Source organism: Vigna radiata, chromosome 10, assembly GCF_000741045.1.
Source record: "Vigna radiata var. radiata cultivar VC1973A chromosome 10, Vradiata_ver6, whole genome shotgun sequence".
Lineage (NCBI taxonomy): Eukaryota > Viridiplantae > Streptophyta > Magnoliopsida > Fabales > Fabaceae > Vigna > Vigna radiata.
The window spans coordinates 18,811,404-18,827,841 of NC_028360.1; the positions used below are offsets into that span (position 1 = coordinate 18,811,404).

A 16,438-nucleotide genomic window follows, 5' to 3' on the forward strand; every position below is an offset into this window, starting at 1 on the left:
TGATAACGCGAACAACACCTCAAAAGAATTTATATCTAATTGATTTGTTTCTTTTTTTTTCTATATCTCTTTGTCCTTTCCACCCTAACCACTAGAGAAAGATAGGAATGTAAGCTTGTATTTTAATTACACGTTTGAAGCTTTATATTAAACTGAACACAATAGAATAATACTACAATTCTGTGTCAGCAACAACACTGGCACTTTTAATTAACCAAATAAAAGAATCATTATTGATTGTGATTTTATTGTTAACAAAGCTAGCTGACCGTAGTCATCGTTCGTGCATATGAAGAATTACCATGGTGAGAGGAACATTAAAGTCCAATCAGAAGTTCTTAGCAAGGATATACCTTGGGTGCAAATCACAGATATAAAGTATAAATGACAACCAAGCTTATGTCAAAGAGCATTTTCTGTATGAGAAGATTAGGACGTGGAAGAAAAGAGAAAAAGGAATCTTGGTTGATATGGATTATAACTAATCAAGTCACATGAAAAAAAAAATGGTTGTGTATGATATCTGATAAGAAGGTAACCGCCTTAGTTCGTCATCTTCGTGGCATTTGATACCTAAAGAAAGAAAAAGTATATAGGAAAAGAAAGATAAAAAGATTCTTATAAACCCTATACACGTTCATGCTTTATATATAACACGTCCAAAAGTACAATGTCAAATGCCTAAAGTTCTTGGGATTAGACAACTGAATAGTATAAATGCATGCTAACTGAGTTTTCTATTTACTAGGTAAACGTGTTGACTATTCTTTGTAATATTTATAAAATATTATTAATCGCATTGTTTCATAAGAAAAATTATTTATCAATAGATAAATTGTAGTATCAACAATAATAAAGAAAAGTAACACTAATCATTGACAATCTTGATTTGACTTTTATCATGTTCAAAATATATATTATCAACAAACAAAACACAATCTTATTATTTCGCATCATCAAAATAAAAAAACAAACGATGTATCAAAACAAATGACTGATAGAAGCACTACTATTTTTTCTCTTAAAATAATTAAACTGAATATATGAAAATGCCATTAGACAATATTTCATAAATAAGCAATACATTTATCACATGTAAAATCTAATTTGTCACATTACAAGATAAAAAATATATTTCTTAAAAACAAAACACGGCACCTAAAACTTACAGAAAATTATAAGTTAATTAATTTAACGGAAAAAAGGTAGAAAGAGGTCTCTTTCCATATTTATTGATCCGATGAACAAATAAATTCAAGATTTTGACAGGCAAATTATGTCTTTGCTTACCCATATGCAATGTTTGTATGATCATTCCTATAGAAGAAGCTTTCTGTAACCCTTTTAAAAATATTCAAAACATATGCAACGTTTAAGAAAGAACATAAAAATATAAAACAAAAGCAAAGTTAGACATCACGTACGTTTACTTTCTATTTTTAATAATTTGATTGCAAGTACAGAGATAACTTGGGAACAACATTATAAAATGGTGTATCATTGCTCCACGCAATACAAATTCCATCAAATTTTATTTTTAAACTAACTTAAAATTAATTTTGTTGTGTAGTTAAAACTTTGATAACTGATGTTAAAAATAAATTTAAACTTTAATTCACAAATTATTTATAATTTTTTTATTAATAATAGAGATTATTTTATATTAATAATTTTTATCTTATAAATTAGTATTTAACTTTGCTAATTATGTTTTAAAGTAATAATATAATGACACATGTTAACATTCATCTCACATATAAATTTTATAAAAATAATAAAGAGAAAAATATAATAAATAATAGTATCAAATAAATATAAAAGATTTGTGTTTGTAAAAGTATTATTATTTTATTTTTTATTTTTGAATTTGGTTGTTATTTTTTTGCAACGGTTTTTTTTTGTTTTAAATGAGAATAATGCATATAAATTTTTTTCTCTCTTTTATGTAAATCAATGATAACCATATGCGTAGAGAAATAGTCATATTTTAAACTCACTAATGTTGAACTGTATAAAACTATATGAGTATATGTGTGTGAGAGAGACTGCTTATAAAAAACCAGTGTATCTCAAACTTAGATCATACACGAGAGATCTCGATGTAACACTTCAAATTTTGATAACTCTACATATTATTCCTGGCGTTTGTATCTTTAAATAAGTTAGCTATTGAAATGTCAGCTAATTTAGAAAAAGTATTAAAAATGTTAGTTTTCAGTGGAAATAGTTAACCTTCTCTTTTGGATTTTCTTTATTAATACGGGAAAATACAAAAGTGTTTGAAATTTGTCTTCATCATAGGAAATAAAAGGCGACCAAAATGATAAGCCATGAAAATGAAGGTATATGGAGGTTTATATACTAATAATTCATGATTTTCACAGATTGAATAGTTTAGAGAGAACAGGATATTTTAGTAACTTGCCTGCAGATACTATTAATAATGAACTGCTGTCTGAATCAAAGTGGAATATTATTACATGATGAGACTGAGTAAGTCAATCCACACACTACTCAATCAGAACACAACACTTAGAAAAAAGCTTTTTCAGTTAAAAGAAAAATAAAGAAAAGAAAATATGTGGACCAAATAATATGAAAAAAAAATATTATATATATTATATGTGGGGAGAGAAAGATTTGGGTCTTACTTTTGTATCTAATGACGTATCGTGATTCGGAGTGATAATCACGTATTTGATTTAATTGATGGCACGCAAAGATTAGATAATAGGATTAAGGCAAATCTTGATCACGAAATGATGTAGATGATGTGTTTTGGGTGTGATGTATCAGCATGGCATTGGCTCCTCGGAAAGCACCAAACATAGTTGTCGTGCTTTCTCTTTCGTTGAAATTCAAACATGTCTCTAATGTATCGCTATCTTATTGGCTGTTAAGAACAAATTCATATTTAATGGAGCAATACCAGATTCACTAACAGTGAAAACAAACTGTTTTATCCAAAATTCAAAATTACTAATTATACTCAAATAATTTCACGTCCTTTGATTCATATGTTCAACGCTATAATTCTTTTCAGTACGAAAATCTTGCGTTCTAGATTTCAATCATAATTAATGTCAGTCTCTAACACCGATGTTAGTTTGACCAAAGGGTTTCTTTTTTAAAAAAACTAAAGCTTCTTAAAGTTGGCTTAAACCAATTTGGAATTAGCATCGCTAATGCACCGGTTCAAGCTTATGCCATGATATCATTCAAGGTAACTTTTACCTATTTCAAGCTACCAGTAACTAATGATTATTCATCAATTGATTTGATTATTGAAAAGTAGCTGCAATATAAACTTAGGGTGTGAAAGTTAAGATCAACGGTTGTGTTTAGTGTCTAATTTCGAGTCTTCATTTTATCGTTTGGTAAAATTATTCGTTCATCCTGATTGTTTATTAAAGTCGGAGATTATCAGTAAAAGATAATTTGATGTAAAAGTTAGTAAAAGTTCTCAAGTATTAATGGTGTATTAAAGATTTTGAAATTGAGTTTTAATTAACAGTAACTTAATTACGGTCTAATACACTTTATTTTAAGTTACTTCAAAATTAATGTTAGTCTTTTTGTGTACTAAATTATGTAATAACATTTTGTAGATGTCATTAACATATGGGTTTCCGAAAAGAATTGAAATAATGTACATATTTTGACTTGTACAACTAAAGTTTAAAATCACATAAAATATTTTGAAAATTTGAGAATTTAAACTTTTTTCTCCCCATTAAGAACCTATAACATCGATTATATAAATAATCCTTGCCATAAATTTTGCAAAAGCTGATATTTCTTCCTAAACTTGATATAGAATTTGCAAAAACTTCACATTATCACTAAATATGACATATGATTTCAATTTTAGCAAGGTATGCTATACATATTGTTTCGGTATGAATGTGTGGAGTCGAGAGACTAACCTTGTTGTCGTGTCTTTGTCGCTTTTGGTCGCTTACGCCGCTCGCTTTCCTGTAATTGGAACCGCTCGCTTGTTCTTCGATGGGATCACTCGCGTTCCTTTAGCTTGCACTGTTCGTTCTCCTTCACCAGTAGAGGGGGATATATCTGAAAAAGACACTTTAAAGCTCAAGTTATGTGTAGGTTATGGAGTCACAGCTCTCAAGAAAGTGATATTGTTATCACTGTAGAGTATTTTTAGTGTGAGTAAAACGTATCTGACTTTTAATCTTCACCCTGTATTTATCTCTGTTCAAACATTCACATGAGCGTATCTTGATTTAATTCCTTAAAACAAGTTCTAAAATTATCCAATAAATTATTAATTGCTTAATTAATTCAACAGATAATTTTGTGCCTGAAGTTCAGATGTTCAGAATGACCAAAAGCACAGAAGCTATTTCTAGCGTAGTTACTTTTAGTTTCTTTTCTTACGTTTTTTGTTCTAAAAATACTTTCCAGTACAAAAGAACCTTTAAAGAGAATTATACTTCCGTATAATCAAAACCAAGTCAAGAAAAGAACAAGAATAGAAACATATATTGCAGAGGAAATTTTACATCAATGTATTGTCATAAAACAAATTTCATTGACAGAAAATTTAGCCTATCCTAAACATCACAAACGTATTCTTTTCTGCAATTTCTTGCCTAAAGTGAAGTTCTGACGAAGAAAGTTACTCTTCCGACCAAGATAGCCACAATTTCCATGGCGGGAGTAACCAAATTATTCGGCGGAACTTTAGCTGTAATCCCATCAGGTAAGATATATCATACTATACGCTTATTTTTCTACATATCATTTATCTATATTTTTTAAAAGCTACTATTAATATTTTTATATATACGTGAATTTTCTAATCTTATAAATAATTTTTTATGATGATTGTATTCATAATTGAATTATTCATAATTAAATTATAGACTTAAAAATATTTATTATTTATTTTCTCAATCTCTAAATTTCTTTAAATAAACATATAAACAAACATATATGCAAAGGTTTTAAAACTAGATTAAATAAAACTGCATCATGATTAATGGAAACTCATTTCAGTAAAGAGTAATTTCGTCAAAAGAAAAACAAAAATTAAAGTGGGATGAATAGTAATATGGGCGTGCCAATAAAAGGTTACAAATTTGAGACTCGGATTTCCAAATTCATTTTCCTGTCGGATAAGCCCAATAATGTGGGTTTATACTGTTGATTTCCAAGTTTGCAAATTTTTGTTCACTAATCGGAAAAATTGAGACTGTGTACCGTGTTTCTTTTTTACTTATCATAGTATTTGTGTGAACACTTAGTTTTATCAAAATATATTTATTAATTTATTAGAATACGCTATCTTTTATTGCAACTTATATCTTATTATAAGAAAATAATAACATTAGCAAATACTGAAGTGAATGATAAAACATCAGAGATACGAAAATAAAAGATTTTGAAAAAAAAAAGAAAAAAACTTCGAAAATGTTATAAAAATCATAAAATTCGAAAAGAAGATGAATAAAGCTGTGAACTTAACGAGATCATGAAAAATGAAAGAAAACAATTATTACTTGAAAGTTAAAGATTGAAATAGAAGTTGTAAACATAATGCTGTAAAAAAAATAATTGTTAAATAATGTTTGTAAATAAGAGTTTGAAAATTGTTTAGAGAGTGAATAAATAACTATAGACCTTAATTTCAAATGAGAAATACTTACGAATAACTTTTATTCATATTTCTATTTATTAGTTTTTTTATTTTTTCAACTATTCAAAATTGTAAAGTCCTTCCCATCTTATTCATAATTGCTGATTTGGTTATCAATATTTTTCTTCTTTAAGCATTTTTCAGTCTTTATATGTGCATCTCAAACTTAAGTTTTAGATTTCAAGTTAATTGTTTAGTTTGTGTTAAAGTATATTTATGAGTAGTTCTTTTACTTTACAAGAAATTTAAAAAAAATATATTCACTTTTAAATGTACATAATTAATTGCCTGCCTTTGAATTGAAACACAGAACAGTCATCAAAATTTGCAAACTATATTATGTTTAATCGGCAACTCTTTCGAGAAATAAAATAATTTTCTGAAGTTGATTTTAATATGTTGTATAGATTCTCCCATCTTTTTAAATATAGAACTTCCATTTATCTCTAAAATTCACTAGTATATAAAATAATTTATAATTGTTATTTATTTTGAGTTAAAAAAAATAAAACAAATATGTTTAAAGAATAAAAACTTATTTATTTTATAATTGTTAGTTTTATCTAACTCGACATGATTTAATATTGTTTAGGTATGGAGTTGACATATATATGAATACAAACTTTTAAACCATAACAAAGGATGGTAATTGTCTCAATCTTACGACCAGAGTAATAGATTGAATTCTAAATCAAAAGACTTTCTCACTCTCCAATTCTTGTACGATGGAAATTACAAAATAAGATAATAACGTTGTTTTAAATGCACACCTCTCTTCTCTAATCTACTCATAAACACAGACGATTATAAACTAAAATAATGTACCTGTTCTGTTTTGGATTATTTTTTTTATTACATACTCGTTTATCATATAACCATAAGATCACTTGTAAATTATTTTTATCAAATAGAAAAAAAAAATTAATTATTTTAATATCAAGTTAACGTTCGATATGATTTAAATGCCACTGATGTAGTGGGTAGTCTGGCAAAAAAAATGTGTAGCCTCGAGAAGCGTGGAAATGTGTGGGTCCTCACGCTGGCCGGAGATGACCCCCAGCACCGTCTCAATCCAACCCTAATCGATTCTCTGGCCTCCGCCCTTTCTCGTCTCGCCTCTCACGCCACCCCCGGTTCCGTCCTCCTCACCACCGCCCAAGGCAAATTCTTCTCCAACGGCTTCGATCTCGCCTGGGCCCGCGCCGCATCATCTCCCTCCGCGGCCTTCGGTCGCCTCCAGTCACTCGTTGAATCCTTCAGGCCCATCGTCGCCGCGCTCATCTCCCTTCCCATGCCAACCATCGCCGCCGTCAACGGCCACGCCTCCGCAGCCGGGTTCATGCTCGCGTTTAGCCACGACTACGTTCTGATGCGCGGCGACCGCGGTGTGCTCTATATGCCGGAGGTGGACCTCGGGCTGCCGCTGCCGGACTACTTCACCGCCGTGATGAGGTCGAAGATGAAGTCGGGGGCGGTGCTGCGTGACTTGTTACTGGGCGGCGCAAAGATGACGGGGGCTGAGGCAGTGAAGATGGGGATCGTGGATTCGGCGCACGATAGCGAGGAGAGCACGGTGGAGGCTGCGATACGCCTGGGGGAGCAGTTAGCTGGAAGGAAATGGGTGGGTGAAGTTTACGCAGAGATAAGAAAGAGTTTGTATCCTGTTGCGTGCAACGCTCTGGGTTTGACTCAGAAAGCGATCGTATCCAAGATCTGAAATCTCATTCTCACCACTCTTTCTCCAATTCTCTTCCACCTTTTTTATTTCTGCTTTCATCTTATCAGAAGGATCCCATCTTTTATTCTATTCAATAAGGCCTTCTTATCCTCTTTCTCTATCATCTACATTCATTTTTCTTTTTCTCTCTTCAATATCTATCTATGTTTTATAAACATTTTAATATTATTAACATCTTATCCAATTTTAATCTTGAAGTTAAACTTCGGCAGTTTCATTATGCATCTCCAATTATTTTATCATGCATTTTCATTTTTTTTTAAATTCTAAAACTTTCTTTTACAATTCAAAAAAGCATACATCATATTTTAAAATTTAATGAGAAAAAGTGTAAGATTTTTTTAGAAATTGAAAATATAAGATGAAAGCTATAGGATGAAATAGTCTTAAACTTTTGATCTATTAATTATTATTTCTATAATTGTCATGAATAAATTAACAAACCCGTTTTCTCCTGTTATAGGCCCACATAGAAAGATAGTGCAGGTTGAAGCAAATCACAAGTGATTGTTTCTTTCTGCACTCCATCTAATTTTTTCCTGCAACCCATCAATTGGGATTTTGCTTTTCTTCTGATCAAAATTTCCAGAAACAGTGACAGAGTGGTGAAAGAAATTTGATGGGATGCAGGAAGAAACACCCATCACAAGTGTTTTTAAAGGATTTTTTTTAAAAATAAATAAAAAAACAAGGATGTTTGATGGGATGTGATGGAAAAATACGATGTCTCCATCTCCACAGAGAAGAGTTGCTTCGCTTATCCGCGTTTCACTTAACTGGATTGCGTTTCCATCAAATCACTCATCCTCCATATTCTCACGCACCTTAATAATTTAATGAATGATTATTATGATCGTTGTCCATGCCATGTCGGAGGTTGGAATCAATTCTACTATCAACTAATCCGAAACAAACATGCACTCAAGAAAAAATGACCCTTTCACTACCCTAATTACATGTCCAATTTCTGCATAATATACCTCTACGCATCTTTTCGGCTCTTTCAAGTGTTGTGTGAATGACCATTTTATGGAAGAAATACTGAATATATTTGTCAATAACAATAAATTTTCGGGTCTCTTCTTTTTACTTATATAACAGCTCAGTTTCTTTGACTAGAAGATTGAAAAAGGAAAAGGAAAAGAAAATATTCCGGTCAGTAGAAACCAGTAACGCTCTTTTATTCGTTAATTATATATTATGTTGTTTGACATTTTGATCGATGAAAGCAAAATCTTCTCTGGGATTTCACACCATTGATCATTATTTAGTAGAGGGTGGTGATTGTGCACTAAGAAAGGAGGAGAAGAATGCGAGTGAGTTGCTTGGTTTGAAACATGGCACTGCATGGCCAGCTCCTCGAAATGTCGCAAATGTTAGCCCCTCGTATTCCTGATACCACCCACTTACCTGTTCCAACTCAAAGACAGTATATAGATAATTGTTAAATAAGAAAAAGGAAGCAGTGTGCCTTTAATTCATGATCTCTTACCTCCTTTTGATGGTACCAAGGTCTCCATTTCTTAGTGATAGGCAAATCTAGAATACTTAAGCTGTATCTTGTGGACAGCACTGGCACCCTTCCATCAGTGTCTCCACTGAACAGTCAACAATGAGAAAACATGGCAGCAGAGGACCTTTGTTTGAATTACAAGGTTGAAATAGAATAGTTTCAATTACCTGTATATCCAAATCTTAAGTCCAGCTGAAATCAGCTTCTTGTAGATTGGGATAACAGAAGTCTGTGATTGTTTCCAGCGCTTGAATATGCTGTCACTGATATGGATTGACCATTAAAATAGCTGTTAATTAATTTAGAGAAAAGACTGCAAAACATTCTATATTACTTCTCACATCATAATAAATTAAGTTGTTCAAACTTATATTTGGTCAAATACTTCTAACAAGGCCAAAAGAAAGTGAACATGAAAGTACTTGCAAATGCTCCAATTCCTGAGATTTTGCCCATCACTGGCATGCAGAGCCTTCTGAACATCTGGTTTATTGTAAAATGTTTTAGCATAGTCATCCAAACATGGGTCATAACCACCCATGATTCGTGGCATCTGTCAATTAACCAAACCCACATGTGTGTCAGTACAGTATATACCTTATATACACCGTTAAACCTCACATTTGACTCATAATTCAATTTTTCTCGCTTGATTGAACTTATTCATTTTTATAATATAAAATTCTAATATTTTCTTTCTTTATCTTTATAACAGATATTCGTTTGAATGCATTTTGGTAATGAAATGGTCATACAAGTAACATAAGGCAACTTTTGTTAAAAGTAAAGTCTCTCAATTCCACTGTATATATGTTTGTATAGAGTGTAGTCCGATGATGTTTTGTTTGATCATAACTAACCATTTTAGATGAGCGAAGCATGACCATTTGCATGGATCGATCGTTTGAACGTGCTGTACTGGCGAAGCATGTGGAGGTGTAGAGGCTGTAGATATCAATTTCATTGTACTGTTTGAGAACTTCATCCACCCCTTGACTACAATCTTTGTTGCTCCAAGGGTCACTGCTATTGAAGTCACAGCTTGCTTTGATTGTTTTGTATGTTTCATCAGATATCACTGCATGGCTCCAAGCATAATCAACCATACCTGACCAATCCTCAGCATCAGATGTTTCAGGGTTGCCCAACTGCGAAAAAGATTATGACTTAATGCTATTTTTCCATCTACTGTGTTTGTCTAGCATCTGAGTAATGAAACTCATTACGATGACCATTGTCTTTGCGAAGATGCTCACATAGATGTGACTTGCGTAGTAGATCTATTCATTTCAACATATCATATCGAGAAACTAAAGCATATAGATATAATGGAAATATTCTTGGTAATAAAGCAGTTTTTCTTTATACTTTCGTTTTTATTTACTGCAGTTCACCCAAATTCTTGAAAAGAAGCAAAATTTTCAATTCTTTCATTGATCATCGTTTATTTTAAACAAACGAAACATAAAAGAGTCTCTTTTTAACTCATCTTTCTCCTGTATATATTATATCAACCAAAATTAAAGTTTTAATTTGATAACCTGCACGATATACAATTTATAAATAATTCGAAGTTTCAATTTTAATTAATATCAAAACTATTTATGATTAACTCTGCATGAAGTTTTGTTCTTTAACTAATGCAACTTTCTCAAACACACAAATCAGTGTTTTTAATAATCTCAGTTTATATCCCTCTCGAAATGAAATCTTTCCACCAAGATTCTTCTAAATTATTTGTCAAAATATGAAGCAAACCAACTTTTTAGTAGGTATTAGTTATTAAAATTGTGGAAAACTACCAAAATTCCCTTGAGATCAATGTGAAGGGAAGGGTCCTTGTTTCTGTCTTGGATGAGTTCAGCCAGCTCCGGTACATACTTTCCTGCAATGTTTCATGGTGACTTTATAAGACTAAAAGTGACTTCTTCTTATTGAGCTCATTGATTTGTTCATTAACTTCAATACCTGCATAGCTTTCTCCAGCTATGTAAAATGTCCTTGTTCTATATAATGGAAATTTGAGGAACCAATTGTGCAGAAAAGTGTAAGCATCATTAGCTGTTTCGAAGAGCACAGATAAATCTATCAGAGAACTTTATATAATCAATTATAAGCTAGCTAATTAGGAACGATAGAAAATGCAACTTTCACTAAAATAAAATTAGCAACAGTTGCAACTTAATACCTGTGAAGTCATCTCCCAATTGTGCATATTCGCTGGTTGTATTTGAATAGGAAAAGCCAACCCCAACAGGAGATTCCAGGAATAACATGTTGGCCTCTGCGTTTTCATATTTCACTCATGTCAAAAATTCTAAGCATCAATTAACAACAATGATATGTAGGGACAGATAATGGAGCACTAGTGTGTGCTTGTGCTTCAACATATATATTTATACTAATATTATATATTAACATAGAAAGTAGAAACTAAGGTGGAATCTGCCAAAGATTAATAATATTATATGTTGTTACGATATATATCTGTGGTCATGGCGCGTTCATACCTTTGTTCCATGTGAAGTTATTAAACATAAGGCTTTTGCCATCTGTGTCCACTAAAAATGGTCCAATTTCCTGTGTTGCTCCATATCCAACAGACGAACACCCAGGACCTGCAATTTTTTTTTTAATAAAATAAACCACCTTGTCGTGTTGTCAGATAATTAATGTACATATAAAAAACAACCTCAAAAGGAACATGTTTAGGTCGTAAACTTACCTCCATTAAGCCACAGAACCAAAGGTTTTTCTTGAGGTTTGGTCATGGCCTCGTAGAACCAGTAAAAGAGTGCTCTTCCACTTGTTTCATTGACTGTGACGTATCCAGCGTAGTGCTGAAAATCTACAGGAGGTTGGCCAGGCAAGTCTGTTACCAGATCAGCCATAAGATTAGTCTCCCCAGACCTCATTCTCCCCACACCACCCCATTGTCTCTCTCTAGAACAAACAGTACTAGCCTTCAAAGATAGAATAAGTATAAAAACTAAAGTGTAGATGATATTGTCCATATGATGGATATAATGGGAAAATCACAAGAACAAGATTGTATTCTATAGATTGGTAGAGAAAGAGAAATATTACATACCTATTTATAGTGAGTGTGGTATGAGTAGAGACTTTAGAAAAGCAGATAGATATGATCAACGAGAAAGTCCAACCTGGCAGTATCTTTATCCTCCTCCTCTTCTTCTTGTTTACTGTGTGAGATGATGAGCTTCTAGAGCATTCATGCATGCAACAACATTCAGTGGATCCTCCATTTGTGTTAATCTGTGTGCATGCTTCCTATTCAGCAATCATGAAGCAACATGAATATAATAAATACTTTACTTACAATTGTTCTTCGGATTTTGATAAATAATTGCTCCAGTTCAAGTGAAAAAAAGGTTTGGGAGCAGGATAAACTGTGTGATATGATTGATTGTTCTAGTTTTGGCCTAAAATATTCGATACACAGGTAAGTCAAATTAATTAATATGGCTCGCTTTTTCTTCGTCTTCTCAGACAAATAGATCTACATTAAGAACAAAACAAACAAACCAGACGAGCACTTCGCCAATAATTAGCATTGCTTTAAATTAATTTGAATATGAAAACTACAATTGAATATTTAAACTATATGAAAATGTTAAACTGTTTTACCACTATGATATTTTAACAACTTTTTTAAACAATTCTTTTACAGCAACACACATATCACTATTTTCTTGATCTATTTAAATTTATTTTAAAAAAATATTTAAAAGAGACTAATCATAAACTATTACCTCTACATTGTTAATAAAAAACAAAATTGTTAAAACTGTTTTATTATAGTCTACTATAAATAATCCATTTGTAAATGATACTTTTTAAGGTAATATGTATTTTTAAGATTATTAAAATAATAGTCAACATTTATTGAAATTATGGATGAAAAATAAAAAATATCAAATATTAAGAAATTTCTTATCTATATTTCACATTTTATTTGGAAAAATAATCGCGAACCGTTTAATGTAGAAATTAAGTATTTTTTTTTATGTTTGTCAGTTTTTTTACTACCCAATAATAAAAAATAATCTTACACTGCCAACTAATATTGAACAATTTATTTATTAATTGTAATACGCAATAGAACTATAAAGCATATAAAAGCCAACAAAAAATATATGTATAATATTCTATACAAAACATGTGTTATACTTTTGTAAATTTTAAGAAATGAAGAAATAATAGAAATGTATACTTGAATTTAAAAAAAAAATTATTTTATTACGTGATAATTTGTTTTTCTTCATGCTTTTAAAATTAATTATGATTAAAAAGCAACAAATTTGTCATACTTGGTGTTAATGGAATGATATTGTTAGAAGGCTTTACGATGAAAAAAGACATATATAATATTTAATATATTATACTTGTTATCATATTTTAATGTGGTATATATATTTTTTAAAGTTAAAAGAAAGTTTGATAGAGATGATAATAATAATAGTTAAAAAAGGAAGCTGATATTAAGATTAAATGTTAGTTAATACATTTAATTAAGTTTATTGTTACGTGAGGTTTAGTTTATATTTTTTATAGAAAGCACACTTCGGTGTATAAGGTTTATAAAATGGATTTATTCATATATTCATCTATGATTAATGTAAGGTCAAACTCTACAAATAATATAGCTTAAATAAAAGCAGGATTTTTATTAGTCAATATATTTTTATTTTGGTGAGTATATTCATTTAATCGCAAACAAGGCAAGATGTGCAGAAAAATGGATGAAATAAAACTTATTACAATAAACTAATAACGTTTTGGAAAAAGGGACAAAGTATAGTTAAGTGATTAATTAAATGTTTAGTATTTTTATACGATAGTACATCATCATGATGGGGATGCAGCCATGTTTTGTTCCTTAGTTTTATTCTGTATATTTATTCTGCAATCGTCAATCCCATCAAATAATTTCTGAAAAATTCTATGTTATTCAGCTGAGCGAAGGAGAATTTATCGATTACAATTATGACACTCATCCAATGTTCATTGTATAAGAATCGATTAATATGCTCTAAATCCATTAAACATTTCAATCAAAGTACATCAGAGATATAAAGATACCTTGCGTTTTTTATATCCACGACATTTACTTTCATTATTTTAAGGATTCCGGCACTTAATATTATTTAAAGAAATATTTAGTGTGTAATATTGTGTTGGTTAAAGAAAACAATTTTAGAAGTGATAAGAAGAAGTGTATATATATGGATAGTGTGAAAAAAGGAAAGTGTTGCGTAGTCTTTATTCGGTGTCATATCAAAAAGAGCATACAAAGGCATAGTTGAAACAGTATATATCTTTCAACATATTGACCAACGACCATATTGTTGTTGATTGAAATTGCGTTTTGGTATATATTCTTTAAAATATGTAATGAAAAGGTACCTATTTTCAAGAATCTGATCATCACAAAATAGAAAGGTTGAGTTTTGTGGCGAACCCTAAGTGCTCAGAGGAATGAAACAACTAATCAACTTCATCCTTTAACACTAAGTTTAATATCAATAATATTATTTATTTTATATATTCAGTAGAAAAAATTGTAATAATTAATGTGCATAATTAATTCCACTTGTTGGGTGCGGAATCATGAGAAGACACGTATTGATGCGGCAACCAGACACTGAACATAAATGTTGATTTCGTCACTTTGAATTTTGAACATGCATTAATGGTAGATAAGCCGCACTTTCAAATGGAGTCAATTCATATGGTCAAATCTCTTAATCACCATGCAGATTAAAGGATCCATGATGAACAAATTAAGGAAAGTCACATTACACCACATCCATCGGAAAAACATGAATTAAACTATATAAATGAGCATATTTTGTATTTTTTCTCTCTATGTCTTTGCGTTACATTATCCTTCTATGATCTCACATTTTCCCTGTTTCATTAACTGTTATGAGAAAAAAAAAGAAAAATGTAAAAACTAAAAGTCTTGTTGATACTTAAAAGCACTATATAAGATAACACATTTAGAAATAAAATAGTATTAATGTCTCTTTTATTTGTTGTCTGATACAAGCAAAGACATAGGAGCAATCTAAGACGTACGTGGGACAAACTGTTCACCAGGATCTACGTTGACCACTTTCTGGGAAATCAGATAAGCCTTCTCCCTCACCCATTCCCAATAACATTTTCTTTTACATTATTGATTTTGCAGTCAAGTTTACCCTTTTTTTTTTCTGTTATATTCGAATAAAGTCATAGTATACGCAACAAAAAACAAATGGAAAGTAATATATATATATATATATATATATATATATATATATATATATATATATATATATATATATATATATATTGAATTGGGAAGTAAAACTCCGAAAAGAAAGTAAAAAAAATAACGGATTGGATATTTTTTATTTAAATTATAAAAGTTGTATTAAAAAAATAAGGAAAACCCTCGAATAAGTAGAAAAGTAATAGTTATAAATAATAAATAAAAATTAGGCTAGAGTACTCATATTATAACTCGCTTAAATTTTAGTTTAATTGTATTAAACCAAACTCACTTTGACTTAACTTATTTAAACTTAAATCAATTTATATAAGAGTTGAATATGTTTTTGTGAAAATGAATTTTTTTATGGTTTTAAATTTTAATACAATTTAATTCATAAATTTTAAAAATATACAAATATAATTCTTATTATTTAATGATAAAAAAATTTATGTGATAAATGACATTTAATATAATATTTATATGAGTATTTAAAAAGATTTGTTCTTGGAGGTTGCTTCCGACCTTCTTCTTTTTTCCCTCAAATTTCTCCTCTTCATACTGCCATCGTATAAATAATATCCAACGTTATTTGTTATGTCAAAAAATTTTAGGTCCCACCGAGATTTGAACTCGGGTTACTGGATTCAGAGTCCAATGTCCTAACCACTAGACCATGGGACCATTGATGTTATACATTTGGAATATTAAATTAAAATAGATGTTTACCTTTCTAATACCACTTTAACAATTTCGTATGCAAATTAAAAACTAATTTTTATACTGTGATGTGCCAAAACATCGAATAGAGTACACATTATATCATGTATATCATTCCCAAACTTATGACTAAAGTCCTCTTTACAAATGTTTGCATTCTAGTTCCTTAAAATACATAAGCATACACAACTGACATTGAATAATAAAGCTAGAAAACAAAATTACATAACTAGGATTACAATGAAACTTGTGTTGTATCCAATGGATACTTCGCGTGGAAAGCTGTCATTGCTTTTATATTTCAGGACAGAGTGAAGGATGTATTAGTTGAAATCTTAGGGAGTCCTATTGGATTTAGCCGCGATTTTTTGTCTTTAGTTTTTCTCCGTTGAGTTAAATAATTGTATTTTTTTTTTACATTTTTTGCGACTTTTTTGTAGTGTTACTAAGTGTAAAAACTTGTCATGTATGTTACCTTTGCTGATATTTATTAATGATTGAAGTTCTATATTTTCTTCTCCAAAAACCATA

The 16,438-nt window shown here is 30.4% G+C and overlaps 2 protein-coding genes and 1 non-coding gene across 3 annotated transcripts; 1 reads left to right on the forward strand and 2 right to left on the reverse strand.

The window, feature by feature from the left end:
* Positions 1-6,651: 6,651 nt before the first annotated feature.
* Positions 6,652-7,500, forward strand: LOC106775250 (enoyl-CoA delta isomerase 2, peroxisomal). Its single transcript, XM_014662346.2, has one exon. It carries the CDS (start codon positions 6,657-6,659, stop codon positions 7,374-7,376), a length of 720 nt encoding a protein of 239 aa, XP_014517832.1. The 5' UTR covers positions 6,652-6,656; the 3' UTR covers positions 7,377-7,500.
* Positions 7,501-8,555: 1,055 nt separating this feature from the next.
* Positions 8,556-11,959, reverse strand: LOC106775085 (serine carboxypeptidase-like 31). Its single transcript, XM_014662124.1, has 10 exons — positions 11,636-11,959; positions 11,421-11,528; positions 11,099-11,194; positions 10,879-10,971; positions 10,713-10,795; positions 9,771-10,058; positions 9,333-9,463; positions 9,078-9,173; positions 8,890-8,995; positions 8,556-8,807 (listed from the first exon to the last, which is right to left on the reverse strand). Exons 1-10 carry the CDS (start codon positions 11,922-11,924, stop codon positions 8,661-8,663), a joined length of 1,437 nt encoding a protein of 478 aa, XP_014517610.1. The 5' UTR covers positions 11,925-11,959; the 3' UTR covers positions 8,556-8,660.
* Positions 11,960-15,799: 3,840 nt separating this feature from the next.
* TRNAQ-CUG lies at positions 15,800-15,871 on the reverse strand. The gene has a single exon. It is a non-coding gene; the product is annotated as a tRNA-Gln (tRNA).
* Positions 15,872-16,438: the final 567 nt, after the last annotated feature.